This window comes from Sceloporus occidentalis, unplaced genomic scaffold (genome assembly GCF_023333645.1).
Source record: "Sceloporus occidentalis isolate IW3139 unplaced genomic scaffold, rSceOcc1.0.p SCAF_7, whole genome shotgun sequence".
Lineage (NCBI taxonomy): Eukaryota > Metazoa > Chordata > Lepidosauria > Squamata > Phrynosomatidae > Sceloporus > Sceloporus occidentalis.
In genome coordinates, this window is record NW_028316987.1 from 12,575,608 (window position 1) to 12,597,202 (window position 21,595).

The 21,595-nt window shown below is 41.7% G+C and overlaps 1 protein-coding gene across 3 annotated transcripts in view; it reads left to right on the forward strand.

Moving 5' to 3' along the window:
- Positions 1 to 5,728: 5,728 nt before the first annotated feature.
- Positions 5,729 to 21,595, forward strand: part of LOC149309201 (cell division cycle protein 27 homolog) — a 32,628-nt gene continuing 16,761 nt past the window's right edge. For 2 of the 3 annotated variants that reach the window (XM_089531937.1, XM_089531938.1), the window contains exons 1-8: positions 5,729 to 5,996; positions 13,277 to 13,352; positions 14,654 to 14,801; positions 16,074 to 16,199; positions 17,854 to 17,951; positions 18,613 to 18,767; positions 18,883 to 19,094; positions 21,385 to 21,499. In XM_089531937.1, the coding sequence (XP_089388063.1) occupies positions 5,970 to 5,996; positions 13,277 to 13,352; positions 14,654 to 14,801; positions 16,074 to 16,199; positions 17,854 to 17,951; positions 18,613 to 18,767; positions 18,883 to 19,094; positions 21,385 to 21,499 (957 nt within the window). In that variant the 5' untranslated portion in view covers positions 5,729 to 5,969. Of the gene's footprint in view, positions 5,997 to 13,276; positions 13,353 to 14,653; positions 14,802 to 16,073; positions 16,200 to 17,853; positions 17,952 to 18,612; positions 18,768 to 18,882; positions 19,095 to 21,384; positions 21,500 to 21,595 lie in introns of those variants that run through there. The other variant, XM_089531939.1, reaches the window with a different exon arrangement.

Genomic DNA, 21,595 nt, shown 5'->3' on the forward strand with positions numbered 1-21,595 from the left:
TAGCAGTCAGTTTTATAAAAAGTTTCCGTTGACATCAGCTGTTCTCCTTTTCATCCGAATCCCCCAGCCCCCTGAGAAGGACTATATAACCAGTAACTTAATCAAGGTGAATCCTCCCAGGACAATGACCAATGCTTGACTGCTTCCTTTTAAAGTTTGGAAGCATTTTCTTCCATAGCTCCCAGGATAGGACATGGCTGGGGGGGGGGGGGCAAAGAGAGATAAAAATAGCACCCCCATTCAAGGCAGGCTTATAGCAGCATTTCTTCTGTCTGAGAATAAGAAAGCATGCAATACCAAAGATAGTTTGGATGGCGGCAGCATCAGTGTAGGCCAGAGAAGAGGTGTGAAAATGGCTGAGATCAGAGGCTAACAGAACCATGCTTGGTTTCCTGTTCAAATTAGTCCTACTTGGATATCTGTAGAGGACAGCATATTGGCTATGCAAACCTTCAATTATACAGCAACATTTTCTAAGGGGGTGCTGTTACACTAACCATCACTCTGTTCCCATCTGATATATCCCTATACATTTTCCAACCTTAAATAGGAGCAAGATATGCTGGTTGGGAGATTTTGAGAGCTTCCACCCTGAAGCTTTGCATTTGATCAGACAAACACACACACACACACACACAACCACACAACCACTGTGGGCAAATGTGGTGCAATTTTAACCCCCCTCCCACACACACAGCAATACCAACTCCATATGGCACACTACCATTTCAATAGTGAGCTGCAACTCTGCCTTCTCATTTCACCCCATATTTGCTCATCAGTTTGACAGCTAACAGTTACGTTTGTAGCTGGAGCTTAAGAGGAGTGTATGTTTGGGATATCTTTGGCCCCATACAGACAGGCCAAAATAAAACTGCTTCAGGTCATTTTGGAGGTATGCTGTTTAAATGATGCATGTGTCCTAAGAGGCCAGAAGCTGCACCAAAGCTGTGCTCCAGTCCTTAGGTCTGGAGTGTGGCTTTGGCATGGCTGCTGGCCTGTTAGGACGCATGCATCATTTAAACAGCATACCTCCAAAGAGACCCAAAGCAGCTTTATTTTGGCCTGTCTGTATGGGGTCTTTAACAAAATGTTGTAGCAAATCTTCTCTCTTCAAAAGAAGGAGCACCTCTTCAGAGTTCCAGCTAACCACTTCTTTTCTATAAGATAGTCCACTCTCTAGCCACTGGCTACCAGCAATTTGCACTGCCTTTCCCCAAATATTTTTTTTCTTTTTTTAAATACTTTTAGGCAAACTCCAGTGTCCCCATGAACATGTTAATACTTCCCCCCTTGCTTTTCAGTGGTATGTCTCTGACAACAGTCCTGTTGGGCCTTACTATAGGAGAAAGCAGAGTAATTTCATATTTTGATCCCACCTTTACTATCTGCAGACCTTCTAGCATAATATTAGGTCACAAAGAATAACAGATATAATTAAAAGTAGCAGTATATGTTAAAGAATAACAGCTGTGAGACAGACATAGAAGCCAAGTAAAACCCCAGTTGTGCAAAGACATGCTGAGAAAATATCATAGAGCATCCCCAACTTTGGTTTAAATTTCTCTCTGATTTCCCAAATCTTGTGGAAGAGGTCTCCTCCACTTTATATAGTGAAACTAACTTCTGAGTAAACTCACACCCACTTGCACTTTTAAGAATTTATAAATTTTCATCAGGCAAGCATAGTTCCCACAGCACCATGATTTCCAAAGGAATAATGAAAACTAGAAGTTTGCTCCTCTGTCTCCAGCTGCAAATGAGAGTTAAGGACAGAAACTCAAGCCGTCCCTAGAGCCCTCACTGATGTGATTTTGATCCTATCTAGAACTGTTCCCATAAAAGCCTCAGTCTTCCCATGAATTTGTAAATATTTTGCCTCTTATTTTTCAGTTACTCCTCTTTGGCTACAGTCCTTTGGGGCCTTACCACTTCTGAAGGAGTAATTTTTCATATTTTGACCCCACTCTTAATTCTTTGAAACTTAAAATTTATACCATTCAGCACTAGGAGGGTGCAGGGGTTATAGACCATACCAGGTGACACCAAGGAAGGCAGTGATACCACTGGTCTAATTTGTGGCAGAAATGGGCCGTGGTGTTCACTTACATCCCTTTAAAATGCTGGGACTCAATGGAAAAGATGGGGTGAGTGGTGTAAGGCTCAAGGGGAGGAGAAAGGAGGGGCCTCAGGGTTGTTTACATTTTTAAAAAATTAAAATGTAAAAATATTTTACAATTTATTTTTAAATTTTTCTTTAAAAACATCACCTATTACCAAATGTTCAGTTTAACCACATGAAACTATGTGCAGGCAAATACATTTAGGCTGTCTGTATGATATTGTAATTTAAAAGTATAATTTTAATTTTGCTAGTAATTTATGTCACAACGATTGCCATTACATTCCACTGATACTGGTATTACAATTTATGAGTAACAGTAGTACAAAAAACACAAGTAACAATTCTGTATGGTGTGGTATGGGAGGAAGCCAATGGAGGGGGTGACACCATGAGTTACTGCACTAGGTGATGCCAATCCTAGTTACACCACTGATACTTTTGAGCAATTTTATGCTATTACTGCATATTTCCTGCTTCCCAAAAGAACTTCCACTGGTATGTTGTCTCCTTTGGAACGAGAGAGGACCAAATAACATGGCTTTCCCTTCTTCTCATGGTGATCAATCCAGAGGATAGAGCCCAACCTCTGATCCTGGAATGAATGTACAGCCGGTTCAGCACCAGACCCATATCTGTATAAGATGTTGGCATAAGGGTGATATATCCTTACAAAGGATTTTAAAACTCACCTTTTACTATGGATCTTTCCAGAAAATCCAGAGCCCTCCAGACTGACACTGGGCACCTGTTTGCAATGTGCCCCACTGTGCCAGAAGTTGCTGGCACAAGACTCTCTCTCTGCCACTGGCACAAGACTCCCACTGAAGTCAAAATGAGGTACCCAGCCATGGGATGCACATACTAACAGCAACCCGGTATCACTCCAGCGTCTCCAGGTAAGTGGGGGGCACTTTGTAGTAGGCTGCTTCCAGAATATTCTGGCCCATGCAGATATGGCTGTGATTAACAACTTAAAGGCCTGTTACAGACTGCCAAAATAAAGCTGCTTCGGGTCTCTTTGGAGGTATGCTGTTTAAATGATGCATGCATCCTAAGAATCCGGAAGCTGCACCAAAGCTGCACTCCAGTGCTTAGGAATGGAGCGTGGCGTTGGCGCGACCTCCAGACTCTTAGGACCCATGCATCATTTAAATAGCATACCTCCAAAGAGACCCGAAGCAGCTTTATTTTGGCAGTCTGTAACAGGCCAAAGTGTTGGACTATTTACTAATACCTAAGGGAGGTATGGCCTAAAGAGTGCACACAGTTTAACAGTCCTATCCTGCATCAGATCCCCAAGAGTCCACACCAAAAGTTAACTTTCCAGACCAAAAGTACACTGCCATTTCTCCTTTATTCCTTTTCAGGGCCATGTACAGATCTAGATTATGCCATCCTTATCTGGCTGCTGGGGCGGAATAGAGAAGGAGAGCGCACCTTCAGAAGTGTCTCCAAATACAGTATTTCTACTTACCAGTAACTTCCCTGACAATTAATTAGCTTTATGCAGTCATTCTGGTCCCCACCTTTAAATCTCCTTTGTGCAAACCAACCAAACATATAACAATACTTTCACTTATATCTTTATGTAGTCCAAAATGCCACAAAAGCGAGCAAGCTTTCAAGTTGTCCAAAACTCTTTACAACCAAACAGGAAACTGAGGAAGAAACAGAAAAGCCCCAAGTTCAAGGTTTGGCGATGAGGTCTTGTTGAACTCATTCCAGAGACAGAGACTGCAGACAGACTAAATCACTAGTGAGTGGGAAGATATCAGATTACACATAGCAAGGCAGGCTTAGCAGCCTTTGTGTTAGTTAAATGAAGACCAGGGAGCTCTTTGTCCCAGAAGGAATGGCCAGGTGTGTAACCTGATACCTGCACAGGTACCAGTGATTCATCCATTTGCAGTCTCCATCCTGGAACTTAAATCAATGAAGATTCAATGGCCACATCATCTTTATTAACTGGCTAACTTGACATTGGAGTGCTCCTGTTGTGTACTAAAACTTTTATTTCACATATTGGTTGGTGAGTTATACCAAATTGCCTGAAATGTGTTCTCTTTTTATAACCGAACATACTTTTATGGGCTGTCACTGCAATGGGGGTCCTAGATCCAAGAATCAATACTCTTGCAGGGGGGCTTGGATTATCCTTGTGTATTGGGCAGTCTGTGTGCCTCTGGGAAACCATTCCCCAAAAGCTATTAACCCATCTTGATTGAGAATTGTTTATCACATACTTGAAGCCTCATCGGGAATATGAATCGGTTGTGGAAGTCGAAGGCTTTCATGGCCGGCATGCATCGTTTTTTGTGGGTTTTTCAGGCTATGTGGCCATGTTCTAGCAGAGTTTCTTCCTGACGTTTCGCCAGCATCTGTGGCTGGCATCTTCAGAGAGTGCTTTGCCTGGAGAAAATTGGGTGTATATATACTGTGTGAGCCTGGGAATGCAGGAGTGATTTGCATGTGTCTTGTTCTGTGCTGATGGCTGGCCTCAGCCTGGGAGGCTAATGCAAATGAGGATTAAGGTCTGCTAATTGGTGATCAATTGTGGAAGTTTGTGTGTTGCTAAGGTATAAATGCAGTGTAATATATAAGTTCAACTTGTATCGGGAAATATTTATGCAGAGCAGGGCTAGATTCAGAAGGAGGAGGAAAGGACGCCAACGGATGACACTATACTACTAGTGGAAAGCATCATAGCCTTGGGACAATGACTAAGGAAGGTCAAAGGAGAAAATGCAAAGGCAGGCTTACTGCTGAACACAAAGAAAGCAAAGGTCCAAAACACACTGCAGAAACAATCCTGTCTGAGGCTGCTTTAACTGCCATGGCTCAGTGCTATGGAATTCTGGGAACTGTAGATTTTGTGAGATATTATAATATTATTATTAGGCTTTATTTATATAGTGCTGTAAATTTACACATTTAGCCTCCTCTGTCAGAGAGCTCTGCTGCTACTATAAACTACAGTTCCCAGGATTCCATAGCCTTGAGCCAGGAAAGAGCCAAAGTGGTGCCAAACCAGGTTATTTCTCCTGTGTGGATGCAGCCTCAGTGTGTTGTTTCCATTTCAGGGAGGAGTGTAGTCAGGTGGCATTGCCTCCTTTTAAACATTATAAAGTCCTGCTCAGCAGGTTGTCTGCACTCCACTTGGAGCTCCCTATACATCCAACATGAGGCCCATTCGGGTATTTCCGTCTCTCGACCGCCTTCGTCCATTTCCGTCGCAGGACCCGAACCTCTTCGTCCATTTCCGGACACTCTTCGTTTCATACACGCTGATTGATACACAGTACTCTTTACCTTCCTCAGGTGTCGTACCTCTACGAGGCCCCTTACGTCACTTCAAGAGGGGGCGTGGCTATTTATTTACTTATTCCCCTCCCCTCCCTACACACACACTTCTTTACGTCAGGGCGAGCGAAGAAGGACGACGAAGGCGACTTCGTGTCTTTTCGGCTCTTTCCGTGAATGGTTCCCATTCCCTTCGGGAGGTTTCGTGCCTTTCCGGCCAAGCGAGGCCAGGTTCGGGTGTTTCCGTCTCTTTCCGCCAAGGGCTCGGCAAAACTCGGCTCCTGACGGGCCGAGGCCTTGCCTTGCCTTTCCCTCCTCCTCCTCCGGTTAACGGTCGCTGCCAGTTTAAATGAGACGGGGGCCGGGTCGCCATTACTACTACAACTCCTACTACTACTATTATCCCCGCCGCGTCACCCGCTGAGGCGGAGCCTGGCCAGAGGAGGCAGAGGCGGAGGGGGGAGAAGGGGGCGCCCTCTCCCCACCTCCAACATCCGGGTCTTTTCCCTCAAGGGGCAGCAGCGGCGGCGGCGGCGGCGGCAGGATGACGGTGCTGCAGGAACCCGTCCAGGTACGGAGCCCGAGGCCTACGAAGGGAAGGGAAGGAGCAGGGAGGGAAGTGGGGGCGCTCCTCCCCTCCCCAGGCCCCCTTTTCCTGGGGGAGACTGAGGGGAGGCATCCCCTTCCATTCGGTCCAAAACACACTGCAGAAATAACCCAGTTTGAGACTGCTTCGACTGCCCTGGCTCAGTGCTACAGGGAATTCTGGGAGTTGTAGTTTATTGTGGCACCAGACCTCTTTCTGGTAGAGGAGGCTGAACATCTCACAGAACTACAGTTCCCAATGTCCCCCAGCATTGAGCCAAAGCAGTCTCAGGCTGGGCTGTCCCTGCAGTGTGTCTTGGACCTTCTTCATCAGCCTCTTCCTCCAAAAGGAGCCATGTGGGTCGTTTTCTGATTTGTGCTTTCATCATCCTCATCTCTATCATCCTTTTTTCTCCCTTGCTAGCATCCCAGATGCAGAAACAACAACCCAGTTTGCTTTTTGATTGCCCTGGCTCAGTGCTGGAGGATCCTGGGGGTTGTAGTATATATCATGGCACCAGAGCTCTCTTTGACGTCAATGGTCCGATACATATACTACAGACATGATCTGGTTTGAGACCACTTCGACTGCCCTGGCTCAGTGCTGGAGGGAATCTTGGGAGTTGTAGTTTATTGTGGCACCAGAGCTCTCTCTGACAGAGAAGGCTGAGCATCTCACAGAACTACAGTTCCCAGCATTCCCTAGCATTGAGTCAAAGCAGTCTCAAACTGGGTTGTTTCTGTTTTAGACCGTCTTCATCAGCCTCTTCTTCTGGAAGGAACCATGTGGGTTGTTTTCAAAATTGCACATTTTGACCTCATTCCCATCAGCTTTCTACCTCGCGATCATCCTAGATATCCAGGAAACTGAAGCAGTCAAAAGAGTTCGACAAGGAAACTGAAATAGGTCCAAACCACACTACAGAAATAACCCATTTATAGAAGACTAGGAATGGGAAGAGCAACTATGGACAAGATCCTAAAGTGTAAAGATATAACTCAGAACTCTGAAGTGGGGATAGTCAAAGCCACGCCGTTCCCAATCACTATGGATAGATGTGAGATTTGGACAGTGAGCGAAGCCAATAGGAAGAGGATCGACTCATTCGAGATTTGGTGCTGAAGAAGAGTGCTGAGGATGCAAATATATGGGTTCTATAACAGATCAGGCCTGAACTCTTCCTGGAAGCCAGGATAACAAAACTGAGGCTGTCGTGCTTTGGCCACATCATAAGAAGGCACGATTCATTGGGGAAAAACAATAATGCTCAGAAAGGTGGAGGGAATCAGAAAGAGAGAAAGACCGCATGTTAGATGGATAGACTCTATTAAGGAAGTCACGGGTATGAATTTGCAGGAACTAAGCAGAGCAGTGGAGGACAAGGAGACTTGGAGATGTCACATCCACAGGATCACCATGGGTCAAAGTCAAACTAAGGGCATTTGACAACAACAAGAGCACTAAAAGTTCCAAATATTAAAATTTTGTTTATATATTTGGAATCCAATGATTTCCCTGTCATTAGGGACTAGATAGTTTCTTAAGCTATGTCTTGCTTCCAGATGTCATAATCCCAGTCATCTTTCCCATTCCCATGGCGCACCTTCTTTTACACTTGGTATTCCATGCATATTCTCTTATTCTTCCCTGCTTTTCTCCACTTTGCTACCCTAGATTATTATTGTGCATCACCTGTTTGTTCCTCCGCAAAAATCATTGAGGGGTTATGCTTGGAGAGCTGGCCCAAGACCTTTTGGTGCCTCAGCTGAAGGATAAGGTGGCACAAAAGCCTGTCAAGGTAGCAGCTGAATCTTCATTGCTAGCATGAGAACCAGCATCTCCCACAACACCTAGGGCCAAAATTCTGTCTTAAGGATATATAGCTCTGTTTGGCAGCATCTTGTTATTGCTTCTTATTGTCTCCCCACCCTAGCATTTGCACTCTTAAGATACCTGTCTCTTTTTACCTAATGATAGGCGAGACTCTTGTCCCCAAAGTGCCTACTCTATTCCCCCATGATCTTGTAGTACTCCTCTTACCTCCAGCTTCTCCCTGTTTGCAGCAAGAAGACAGAATGGAGCTGGGATAATATGTCAGAATTCTAGAAGCCAGAATGATATTTTCAGGTGACATCCCTGCCCAGGGCATAAGAGGTTTGCAAGTAGCAAGAGGTGTCATAAAACCTTTGCAGAGCCTGAGTAGATCACTGAGATTTTTCCAGCTTTCTATATTGCCTTCTCCTTCTTTATTAAAAATACTGTCAAGTCTCTGTTCTCTTTATTCATCTTCTTTTCTCCTTGTTGTGGTATTCACCCCCAGTTCCACAAAGAATCTCATCCCATGGCTTCCTTTATAGTAGGTGCAATTATTCTACAAATTATATCCACTACCACCACTTTGCTTTTTCAGAGTTCCTTCTGCTTACTGCCCAATGTTCTTCAATTATTTGTTAATAATAATTTGCTATCTAATAAACACTCCTACTAGATTGGGCAACTGCAGGGCAGTGTCCACTGTTTCACTCTTCAGAAAAATCCTTGAGTTTGTATTTGTGGCCCAGCTCCAAGATTTCTTTTTTGATAATCTTGGCCCGTTTCACTCTGGTTTCTAACTTGGTTTTGGAACTGAAACTGCTTTGATCAACCGCATGAATGGCAGTTTCAGCAACTAGACGAAGGCATTGCATCTGTGATGGATCTGTTGGAATTCCTACTGGTGTTTGGCAGTCTTCTGGATTGTCTTGGATAGAGCTGCAGGCACCGTTTTATAGTGGCTTAGTCTTTCTTGGAAGGCAACTTCCAGAAGATGGTGCTAGGGGATATCTGCTTAGTGTCTTGCCTTTCATCCTATGGTGTCCTGCATTCTTCTAACTTGTCCTTTTGCTTGCTTGCATATCCAGGAAACCACTTGGTTGGGTAATCCACACATTGGGGTTGGTTAACACCTATATATGGACACTGTGGAACTCTGTATGCCATTACTCTTTTAAACCAGGGAAGCGGTAGAGGTCTGAATTGTTGTCAGGCCAGTTAAAACTCCAGTTGGATAGACAGACTCACCCATAGTTGGTAAATTCACTGACTCAGTGATATAGGCCTGAAACAGATGGGCTAAAAGCGCCAGCTTTGGTCCACATTGGGGGTGTGGCATTTAGATGCCACATGCCATGAATGCAGCTGGAAGCTGCACTGAGCCTGCACCAACCCAGAAGAGCCAGCAGAAAAAATAGCAGCGAGAAGCTGGTTCTTGCTGGTGGCTGAGTTGAGGACAGTGGCAACGGCCTGGATTGGGGCTGGATGCATGCAGTTGCTGTGACCCCAGCACGATTGGCACTGGCACAGCCATGCACCATTCGTTCGGGCCCATCTGCTTGCCCCCATAGTTTCTGCTGCTTTGAATGCTTCCATTGCAGAAGTAGAAAAGCAGGATAAATGTGTGCACCTCCACCTGTCTTCCCTGTTAATGGGCCAAAAGGTCTGAACTGGACCTTTTAGGGAAATTATTTTGATTTCTTATTATCCTTGTGTCTGTGCCATAAAATATATAAATGTTTTTAGGTATGTGTAATCCACACCTTTCCCTCCTTCTTTTTAGTATTCTTGTCCAAGGACAATAATACGGAACGTCAGCCAAATCATTTATTTTCATGTTTCATTTCAGCTACAAGGGCTGGGGGAAAATTCCCATGATTTTAAGTGCATTATATTTGAAATTTGTGGCTTTCATTAATGTTACTCTTGACCACTCTAATCACAGCATAAAATGTATACTCAAATCTAGAATATATTGTTGGTGAACAAGAATGCTAGATTCTAATGCCTTTTATTTGTGTTTTTTGCTTAGGCATTTAGTATTGCTTTGGCTGCATTCCATCAGTAGCCATACCTGTAGTATTTTGTGATGTTTTGTGCTTTCAACTAATTTCTCACTTACAGCAGTCCAGAGGTGAATCTATCATGGGGTTTTCTGAGGCTGAGAGTGGGCGATTCACCCAAGATTTGTTTCCATGACCAAGCAGGGAATCAGACCCTGATCTCCAGAATTACAGTCTAATGCTGAAACCACTACACCATATTGGCTGTGATCTAGTGGTAGCATCACCAAATTTTAGTTGTGCACACAGTTATTGTAGAATAATATGACTTTACTATTGTGGCAACTATTCATGAACTGAAACAGTAGAGTGCTAGATAACCACTTTTCTCTTCCTAAAATGAATTATATCATCTGTTTATCAGCTTGTATTAAAGGCCTCTGAGACAGGTGAACGTATCCCAAAATGTCAACATCCTTGATTTTTATTTATTTATTTATTTTTATTTATGGTATTTATACCCTGCCCTTCAGCCCTAAAAGCTATCAGAGTGGCTTACAATTATTATTTTTAATTAGACGGTTCTCTGCCCTCAGGCTTACAATCTACAAAGACATGACACAAAAGGAGAAGGGAATGGTGGTGGGGAAGGGGATGAAGTCCAGTGATTATTCTCTCCCTCTGAGGCCTGGACCAAGGCAGATGGACTGGGGGGAGGGCTCTTCTTCTTCAGGCTAGCCCTGATAGAGCTGGGCCTGCCTGTTCACTCCCTCACAGGCCGAAGGATGACAGTTATCATGGAGGGAGGGCTTTTCTTCTTCAGGCTAGCCCTGGTGGAGCTGGGCCTGCCTGTTCACTCCCTCTCAGGCCAAGCTATTAGGGATGTCAATTAATTTTAATGTTAGATACTTTACCAGGCTTGTGAAATATTTTATATTTTATGTGCCATATCTAAATTTTCATAAGACAGTGTCAAAATCTTTAGGTAATAGACTGAAACCTGATCGAAAAACATTAGTATTAAGACATGTGGGCATCCTGCTGGTTAAGGTTTTTTTTAATTTGTTATGTATATAGTCATAACTAGCCCATAGAAATGCAAGTTTCCTGCTTGGGGACAAAGTTGCCTATTTCTGCCTGTGTACTATGTTTGACACTCTGCCCCATCTTTATCATCTGTATCTCTTCCCTTCCTTCTCTTATTGGATCACATTTGAGAGCATGTATTGCAGTTCTTCCTCAGTTTCCACAAAATGTCCGTTTGGACCTTTGCCTATGTGGCTATGTTACATACCTGTCATGAACCCAAGGTGATCTATAGACACCCACCATCTTTCTACCCCAGCCCTCAGAAGTTAATGGTGATGGAGTCTGTGTTCACATTTCACTTTGGATGAGCTATGTGTTTGTGCATGCACCCTGTAAATTCTCACTTGTCTTCTCTGTGAATGTGAGCAGCTAAAGAACTAGAAATGGAGAATTCAGTAGCAGTGTCTAAACCAGAGATCCTTGCTTATGGTGCCCTTTGCAAGTCACAGTTATAAACCATGGTTTGTTCTCATGAATTCTGATTTGTTGAGGTGCAACATACCAGGATCCCTGGTTCTAACAACAAATTAAACAAAGAGAACAAACAAAGCTTTGTTTATGTTTATATCCCCCCATTCCTGTTTGACAAATTGTTTTGTTTAACTGTTTGTGCTAGTGAGAGGAGCAAGGTGGGAGCAAACTGACTATCCATCAATACATACCTTGTTCATGATAAGCTAGTATTCCACAGAATACAATGTTGTAAGAATGACTTGAGAAAGAATATGTAGTGTTTTCTTCCCCTGGTACTTATTTTGTTGTGGGGGTGTGTCAGAGCTTGGTTCCTTACCCACGTCCAGTAAAAATGCCCTTGTTATTCTGCTGCATGCCTTTTCATACTTGTGGTACAAAAATAAATAAATATGAGCTGCTGTGTAAATAAGACCTGTTGCGGCATATGCTGGAAATATTTGTTTTCCTTTGTTGATGTCTTTCTTTCTTGCTCATGTCTCTAGAAATTTTAAATTCATGCACAGATTACAAAGTCTGGTAGCTTTTGCAAAATTCTCCAGAATGTGTCATTTGCTGTCCTTTCTTTAAGATAAGAGGAAAATGAATTCAAATTGACTGTTGAATGCATGGGGATTTGCTTAGCTGCAGCAGGAAGGCAGATATTTCAGTCACACATCTTCGTGATGTGGCTGAAATTTGCTGCATCTTTTAGCCCCAGGTAAACTCTGACTTATGCAGTCATAAAGTTACCCGTATTCAGTAAATGTATATGTGGTTCTTCATTTGCCTTAATGTGCTGTAGTGACAGAACTAGGTTTGTTCAGGGTAGTGGGTTAGCTGCAGTGCTAAAATGTAGTGCAGAGCCTGACTCACTTTTATGAAGCAATGAAAATGTTCCTCTTGAAATGAATGAAAGGTTAGTCAGGCTTCAGATGTGGGTATATTTCAGGATAATGGATAGTTGAAAGCATGGAGGACTCCATTCCCAAGAGAGTGAATACTAGATAGAGAAGCGCTTTTTTCTTGAGCCACCATCCCAGCAAGGCATCACAGAAGGATACTATGGTCGATAGTATCAAAAGCTGGTAAGAGGTTCAGAAGAACCAACAGAGACACACTTCCCTTTCTAACTACCTGGACAGGCCATCCACTGAGGTGACCATTGCCTAAAAATGGGATGTAAGAAACTGGCCAATAATACTCCAGAATGGTGGGGTCCAGGGATGGCTTTTTGTAGTAATGGTTTTATAACAAGCTCCTTCAAATATTTGGTTGCTCTCACCTCTCCAAGAATCCTGTCCACACCCACCTTGGGGTGCCAAATTGAAAAGTATCAATTGTCATTGGAGAAGCAGTGTAAGCTAGAGTTACATCCACTGGATTTTAACATCTAAGTCAGAGCTTCTTCAGAGCTTGGCCAAGTTGTTCAGAGCAGGTTGTCAGGTTATCTGGGCCTGTGTGTAAAAGACCCCTGACCACTTGAAACAGTTCTGCTGGCTGGGTCCCTACAGACAGTTGTAGTGCAAAACCACTGGGCAGCATCATATTTCCTGCCCCTGAATTAAAGCATGCCTGTGGTTGTAGTTCTGTTCACCTGAAGAGAATAGCTTTGTAGGTATGCGTCATCAACCATTGCTGATTTTTCCCCTCTTTAAAAAAGAAAAGATGAACGTTTTTTTAAATTCAGAAAACATCTTGAGTTATTAAAAAGATCATCATCATCACTGTAATTATCGTTGCTCTTACTGTTTGCAAAAACTAGTATAATGTTATTTAGGAGGAAAAATAATTTGTTTAAAAACCAAATTCAAACAGTATTGTAGGCATTAGTTGTTCTTGTTTTCTCCCTGTGTTTAGTTTCTCTTTGCATTCTAATCTTCCCTTTTTTTCTCTCCCCCTTTCATACAGGCTGCTATATGGCAAGCACTTAACCATTATGCTTATCGAGATGCAGTGTTTCTGGCAGAGAGACTATATGCAGAAGGTATGCATCTGCTGTAACTCTAAGGTTTACAGAATTGTTTTAAGGAATTTAAAAAACTACCATTTTAACGTTAGTCATAAGGTGGAGGCCAATTGTGAAAGTGATCAGGTATGTTCTTGTATGGAGTGCTAAAGTTACCTTATGATATGGAAGTCCTAGCATAAGCTTGAAAACATTTTTATTTAATTGGACTGCATTTCCAAAATACTGTCTTTGAAGGTTGTGGTAGTGGGTAATACTTAAAAAGAGGTTGCCAGAGTTAAGGCCTGTTTGAGAGCTTTGCCATCTGTCTAGAAGAAAGTCTTGCTCCTTAAATTCTAAGGGCATAGAGGCAGAGTGTGCTGCTAAGAGGGGAAAAGTACAGCCAGCCCTCTATCTCCACATTTTTTTTTATCCACGGATTCAGGCATCCACGGTTTTAAAATATTTTAAAAATGTATAAATTCCAAAAAGCAAAGCTTCATTTTACCATTTTATACAAGGGAATCCATTTTACTATGCCCTTGTATTTAATTAGACTTGAGCATCTATGGATTTTGTTATCAAATCCAAGCCAAAATCAAGGGAAATAAAAAACCTTTTTTGGTGGGTTTTTAATTATTCTATGAAATTAAGTCATTGATGTGTATTTTTAAAGGTGCATGGCCACTAATGAGAAGGATAGTTTTAAACTAGAATGATGAAAGGAACAGCTTTATGAGACCATATAGTACTTGGAGGAGATTTTCCACCACCACTATTTATACTTTTACCCAAGATTAGTATACAGCTCTTACCATGAAGTAGAATTGATCATGTTGACAGTTTTTTGTGGTAGAGCTGATAATATTGTTCCTGTAAGGCAGCGGTACGCAACGTGCAGCTTACAGACTTCATGCAACCCCAAGTTGAAGCTTTCAACCCCCTCTGATATCCCCTGTCCCAGTGTGTGTGTGGGTTGGAAGTTGACACTTAGGTTGTGTCTAGGAGCAGTGGTTCTGTGTTCATAGATTCTGAACACCCCTCTAATGCTAAAAATGGAAACTAGAAGGAAATGTCTGGTCACTTCTAATTTTGATTTTTTTTGGAGGGGAGGAGAGGATTTTAAAATTGCTTTCTGGCCTGGTGCGGCTGGCAGTAGTTGCTTGAGTGATAGTTCAGCCCTCAGTTCAGCCCAAGTTGTCTACCCCTACTATTAAAGTGCTAATGTGTGGAGCTTTGTCATGGTTGCTAGTGGAAGGATTATAATTTACTTCACTAAATAAAATGAATGATAAAAGGATGATAATACTTTCCATTTGTACCCCATTCCATTTCTACAGTTCACTCAGAAGATGCCCTGTTCTTATTGGCAACCTGTTACTATCGCTCAGGAAAAGCATACAAGGCATACAGGCTCCTTAAAGGACACAGCTGTACCACCCCACAGTGTAAATATTTACTTGCCAAGTGCTGTGTTGACCTCAGCAAGTAAGTTGCCTCTATAATTTGTTAGTGTTGTTGAAAGTTAAGGTTGTTTTATTTTGAAGCCTATTAACACTATCCATTGGTTCTTCAGATCTTGGAATGATTCTGTTTTGGAATTCATTTTTACTAAACGTATTGAAGGTCTTGTAAAGGCAGTGGTGAAAAAATACAAAGTGTGAGTGTTTGTGTGTGTAAAAGAGAGAGGGGGGGAAAGATTGGGATTTTAAAATACTGAACAAGATGAGCTGTAAAGGTTAAGCATTTCCAGCACTTAGAGTGCTATAAACGTGACAGATTTTTGATATCTGTCATCTGCAAGTTTCTCTTGCAGAGAAACTTGACTGAGCTGCTATTATATCATGAAAGTCTCAGGCTGGGGAAGCAAAGTATGGGACAAGGAATCTAGAAAGGTATGGGACAAGGAATCTAGAAACAGGGGGAATGAAATGAGTAGAACAGGAAGAAGACTAAGGACGGGGGAAGGAGATAAAGGCTGGTAAAAATACAAGGGAATTGAGAAAAAAGGGATCTAATGAGGAAGCAGGCCTAGGGACAGAATGCAAGGGACACAAGGGGCTGTGCTTAATCTTAACATTTACAGCTCTCTTTTTTCTTTCTTTCTGCACACTGATTAGTGTTAACATTTTAAAGGAGATGGATGGAGTATTATGGTTAGGCAATCAGCTTGTTTTTATTCCTCTTTCCTTACACTTTCTCCTTCATCACTCATACTGAAGCTCTTTTATAATTTTCTTTATCTGCCATTGTATTGTTCGATGGTGAAGGCCTGGACAGTGAAGAAGACAGTACTTAGAAAAGCAGCTCTTTCACCAGCAACATTGCTGACATGCAATACATTTATATTGCTGAAATTGTTTGTGGAAACAAGGCTTATGCCATGCACACTAAGCCAGGGGAAAGGCACTTGAATCCATACAAACATTGCAAAAATAGCTTCATTGTGGTCGACTTTGGTAAAGAAGCTATGGAAAGGTTTTCTCTGTAAGGTTGGTAAATTTGGCAGGCAGGCAGGTTACTTAATATAAAGTACCATGTATATAGCAATACATGTGAAAAGTCCCTTGTGCCCATTTTGTAAATGGGGAATTGCCCTGAGACATATATCTTGTCTGTGACAGGGCAAGGATTTGAATTTTTATTGGTTGTATTACAAGTGTGATCATTCACTTTGTTCCTCTACACTTTTCTTTCTTTTCTTTTCTTTTTCATTTTCTCCATCGTTGTTTTCATTGTTATTTTATTACATTAAAACAGACTTGCAGAAGGAGAACAGATTCTGTCTGGTGGAGTGTTCAACAAACAGAAAAGCCATGATGACATTGTGACAGAGTTTGGTGACTCTGCATGCTTCACACTTTCGCTCCTGGGGCATGTGTACTGGTATGGCTTTCTTTTCTTTTTAAGGATAAGCTATTGTTCCTTGCATTCTCCTTCCTTCCAGAATGTTCTTATGTGTCTTTCTTCAGGTGTGCAGCTCCTATGCCTCAGTTTGTAGCTATTCAAGCAAAGAACAGCATATGAATTGTTTGTGAATAAGTGCCTCTGCTTGTATGGTAAAGATGCAGACTGGATGCTTCTTCCTGAGTATGTCCACTTATGTGGGAAAAATCTAGTTTATGGTGAAAATTGTGCAGCCTTCCAGATGTTATTGGTATGCAACTCCAGCGATTTTAGCCAATGGTAAGAATTGCTGGGTGCTGCAATTTAATAACAGCTAAAGAGCTGCATGATTCCCTTCTCTGTTTTGACATGATATATAGACTAATGGTCTGACTGTATAAGGCACTTTCATAGTTAAGAAATATGTATCTTCTTGTAGTATTTTGCCTAATGTTAACATCTGGAAGTCCCAAGATGTTTAGAAAGTCATTTCCTCCAAAGAAAAGAGCTTATCTTGTACAAACCTGTTATGCAAAGTTGGAAGTTTTTCTTTGCTGCAAGCTTCTGTCAAATCACAATGGCAGAGCTAATCAACCAGAGTCCACAAATTTTGGACAACATCTAACCAAAATCTATGATTATCATCATACTTTCCCTTCCCCTAACTGGGGAAAGTGACATGGTCTCTTCCCTGATGTCGTGTTGACCTTCGGAAACACTTGGAAGCAGCAAAAAAGGATGAATATTTAGCTACTGCCTCTAGTGCCAAGCAGGAGGTCAGAGAACATTCTTGCCCTCTTCCTGAGTCTAGAGACAAGTGTAGGGTCTCTCTTTTCTTGTGCTGGTGTCCCAGATACTATGCATGCCCCAGAATGCTTCCAGAATCCGGGAGAAGGGTAGAGAGGAACTCCCTCCCATCTCACTGCCAAGATCATTTGTGAATCTATGCTGACTATTTGCCATCAGGGGAAACATTTTTCTGCAAGACTAAAATACAGAGATTTAGGGATATATATATCCCTGCATGGCAGGGAGTTGGACTGGATGGCTTTTGTGGTACTCTTCCAACTCTATGATTCTATGATTCCTGTGGCTTCCAAATGATCCTGTGGTAGAAAACATAGGTACATCTACACTGTAGAAATAATGCAGTTTGACATCACTTTGACTGCCATAACTATGTCATGCAGAATCCTGGTATTTGTAGTTTTGTGAGGCACCAGTACTCTTTGGCAGAGAAGGCTAAAGACCTTGTAAAATTACAAATCCCATGATTCCATAGGATGGAGCTCCAGCATATAAAGTGGCATCAAACAACATTATTTCTACATTGTAAATGCACCCATTGTTTCAGAAAGTCCCAGGACAGCAGAGCCAATCACATTCTTCAAAGAATACCCATAGTCAAGTTGTCTACTAGTCCTCCTGCACTCTATTTAATATACCTGTACAGTATTATGGGAGCAATACAAATTCTTGAAATTAGGAATTGTGTAAATGTTGCCATGTCCTTCAAAATATTGCTAACTTAATGTAAGAGAGATTTAGAACATTATTTATCCAAACCATGCGGGATTACTTGTTCTTCTCATTTTCCTGCTGAATTCCCTCCTCAGTGCTTTTCTTTCTTTCTCTCTACCTCTTTCATTAACAGCAAAACAGATCGGCTTGCCAAAGGATCTGAATGTTACCAAAGGAGCCTTAGTTTAAATCCTTTCCTCTGGTCCCCTTTTGAATCATTATGTGAAATAGGTAGGTTTTATTATTTCTTGGGGAACAGGTGGATTCTTTTTATCAACCTCAGGTATTCATGGTTTTGTATAAAATAATAAAAATAAAACTTTAATTTATATCCCGCTTTTTGTTTCTACAATCAAAGTGGCGTACAACCTTTTTAAAATATATAATATATACAATTCCCCCCCCTTAAAAAAGGATATGAATTGGAAAGGGAAGGCAAATGAAAAAAGATACACCAGAAATTTTCAGCCTATCAAAACACAGTGGTGTCGCTTGCCCCTGCTGTAATGGTTCTCTGTGGTCTAGCAGGACTTTGACCTGACCTAGCAATGCGCTCTGTGTATTATCAATCCATAGAAGAATTGACACTCTCAGGAAGTATTGCAGTCAGCAATGAGGTTCTTACATGTTTTCCACTAAAGTCTCTCTAATACTAACTGTTTGAGAAATCATCTGGTAAACATTGGAGAGTACGGTTGTGCAGTTGCATACCCTTATTATTCTGTTTTAAATTAAACTATTGGTTGTTAATAGCATCATGGAACAACAAGTTCCAGGAAATAATTCTATACTATCAAGTTAGGTGAGAAAAATATATGTTTGTTTACTTCTCTGTATTATATCATGAATATATTTTCTCCCCTGCCCCAAATCTCCCTATCTTGGATTACAGGTGAAAAGCCAGATCCTGACCAAACATTTAAGTTAACATCTATACAAAACTTCAGCAGCTGCTTGCCTAACACATGCACAACAGTGGTGTCTAATCACAGCATACCCCACAGACAGCCAGAGACGGTTCTTATGGAAACACCACAAGACACACTTGTAAGTTTTTGGTAACTCTTTTTAGCTGTCATCACCACCACCATTTAATAGTGTGTGTGGTCCTTAGAAAGAAATTGTGAACTGCTTTTTTCAAAAAAATGGTTTTCCATTTCAGGAATTAAACAGACTCAACCTGGAGTCCTCCAACTCTAAATATTCCTCCAACACAGATTCCTCCATCTCTTATATTGACTCAGCTGTAATTTCACCAGATGCTGTACCTCTTGGATCAGGAACTGCCTTCTTAACTAAACAGGCTCAAAACAAACCAAAAACTGGCCGGAGTCTTCTGGGTGGACCAGCTGCTCTGAGTCCTTTAACACCAAGGTAGGTGATTTGAAATCCTATAACAACTTCTCCTCCCTGTTCATTTAGTGAATATTGCTATATGAGAAGCAATATAGGTATTGTTAGGGCACTACACCAGTATATCTATGCCAAGGTAGACAGTGGCAGCAGGAGGAAAAAGGCTGTGGACACAGCAGCTGCAAGGCAAGATGGGCAAAGTAATTGCTAGCATCATCGGGAGGAGGAAAGTGCCATCTCTGAGGAGCCTCTTTCTGTAGTGTCTGGCATTGGGGTAGGCCCTTGGAGCCAGAGTATTCTGAGAAAATCATGTGTGTATCCTGAAACACTAGAACCACAAATGGTAGGATAGGCAGTGACCCAATGTCATTGGACCACACCTGCCCTTCAAAAGGCCCCAACCATAGCCTATTGTTCCCTTTATTTTGTTTTTATTTTGAAAAATAAAATTAAACTCAAAATGTCCACTGCATCCTGTAGTGGATGTGTTTGGCAATTTTGCCATGTCCTTATACCCTTTGGCTGTTTCAGGTCCAGAAGCCTTCTCTGAGTCAGGAGGCCACTTCCATTTTACTTTCTGATTATAAACGGGCATCTTCTGAGCCTAAAATGTTTTGAAGGGTCCAAAATCATATTGTTCTCTGTGCCCTTTGAGTATTGTGAGTTTTAAAAATTCATATTGTTTCTCCAGGGGTTCTTAGTAGTCTTAAAACCTTCCTTGCAGATTGCATAGAACCCATGGGTTCCTCAGCATTGCACTAGAGTAACAGACTGTTTTCTGAGCATAGTGCTCTGACATGGTTCACGCCAGCGAGACCTGTGGACCTGTATAAATTACAATGGCATGTTTTCATGGATTAGAGCTCATACAGGAGGGAAAGTGCAAAATTAACAACTAGAAACAAAAGCTATGCAGTGCAAGCAGTTCAGTGGTTCCCTGATGTCTATATTGAAAGTTCAAGTGTATCCTTTCAACTTCTCTTGTTGGTGGTTCCCAGAGAGATGTGAAATGTTTTTCCTTTTATTTCTGAACATTGCCATTGTTATCAAAATTTTGTCATTCTGTGCTTTTTACAGAGGCAGACCAATTTTTATGCTGCCTGCATAAAAGTAACAGATCCATCTCTGTGTATACCTTTCCTGTATACAGGAATACCTCAGTTAACAAAGTAGATGGACATTATTTCTTTAACAGAAATCTTGCTTCCAACAACAGAAATAACACGGAAAGAATAGGAATAGTTTCCTACACCACAAAAAACAACAGCAACCTGAACATGTTTCAGCAGACTTTTTATTTAGAATGTACATGTGAAATAAAAGAACCAAGTCAAGTAAATAATGCACAAACAAACAAACATTTGGAATATTCTAGAGACCACTTCAAGACTCCTTCCAAAAGCATCTAGGTATTTTTTTTCTTTCACCAGCCACCACCTTTCTAATAATTTCCATTTTGGTATCCAAATTTATATATCTATGGATTTTGAAAACATGAGGAGATTAGCTGCTAAATAATCATCTGCACTCCCCTTCTCTATTTGTTTTGCTGTTTACACATACTCAGCAAAGGACTACTCTTTTTAATCCAGTTTTTTGCTTCAGCAATTATTTCACAGAAAACAAATAGGTAAGGCCCACAGATAAGTAATTTCTGGGGGAAACAAAAAACAAAGCCTGAGTACAAGGCAGAGATGGAGTCTGAGTCCTAAATGCCAGATAACAGCCCCCCCCCCCCCCCCGGCATAAGCCACAATCCTCATTTCACAGAAGACAAAATGATACTATTTGGAAAAAAACATAGGAAACCAAATGTCGCACCAAAACCAAAAACACACATAGACAAATCTGAACAGGCAAAATGTATACACAGTGCAGGTAAACCACATATACTTTTCCTACTTCCTCTAGCCCCACCCCAGACACTCCTTGCTGTCTCCCATCATACTTTTCTTTCTGGGTATCTTGAAGAACAGAATTGTAATAGCCTATCATACCTCTGGAGCACAGGGATTACTGATTTTTTTTTTTTTTTTAAAAATATGGAACTAGAAAATACTGTTTACTTTGCAGCAATAGTTAAATTAAAACACACACATGTGCACACATGAAACAGAAGGTGCAAGCAGCCTGATGGATGCTCAGGGGTGTCTGCTTGTGTAGTGGTATTCTTGGACATCATGTTATTTCTGAGACCTGTACGTTGCTCTTTGTTAGGAAGTGAAATTCTCTCTCTCTCTTTCTCCCACACGCACACCATAACCTTTTAGGAAACATGCATGTTTTGAAACACTCCCTTGTGTTTTCTCAGCTTTGGAATCCTGCCATTAGAAACCCCTAGTCCCGGAGATGGATCCTATTTACAAAACTGCACAAATTCTTCTTCCGTAATTGATGTGCCACCTCCAGGAGCCCCTTCCAAGAAGGTACCTTGAGTTCAAGGGTGTGAGTGTAAGGTTGAAGGCAAGCAGATACAAAGTTCTGACAATTCCTTCTGAAAGGTTGCAAGAGGAAAATTTCCA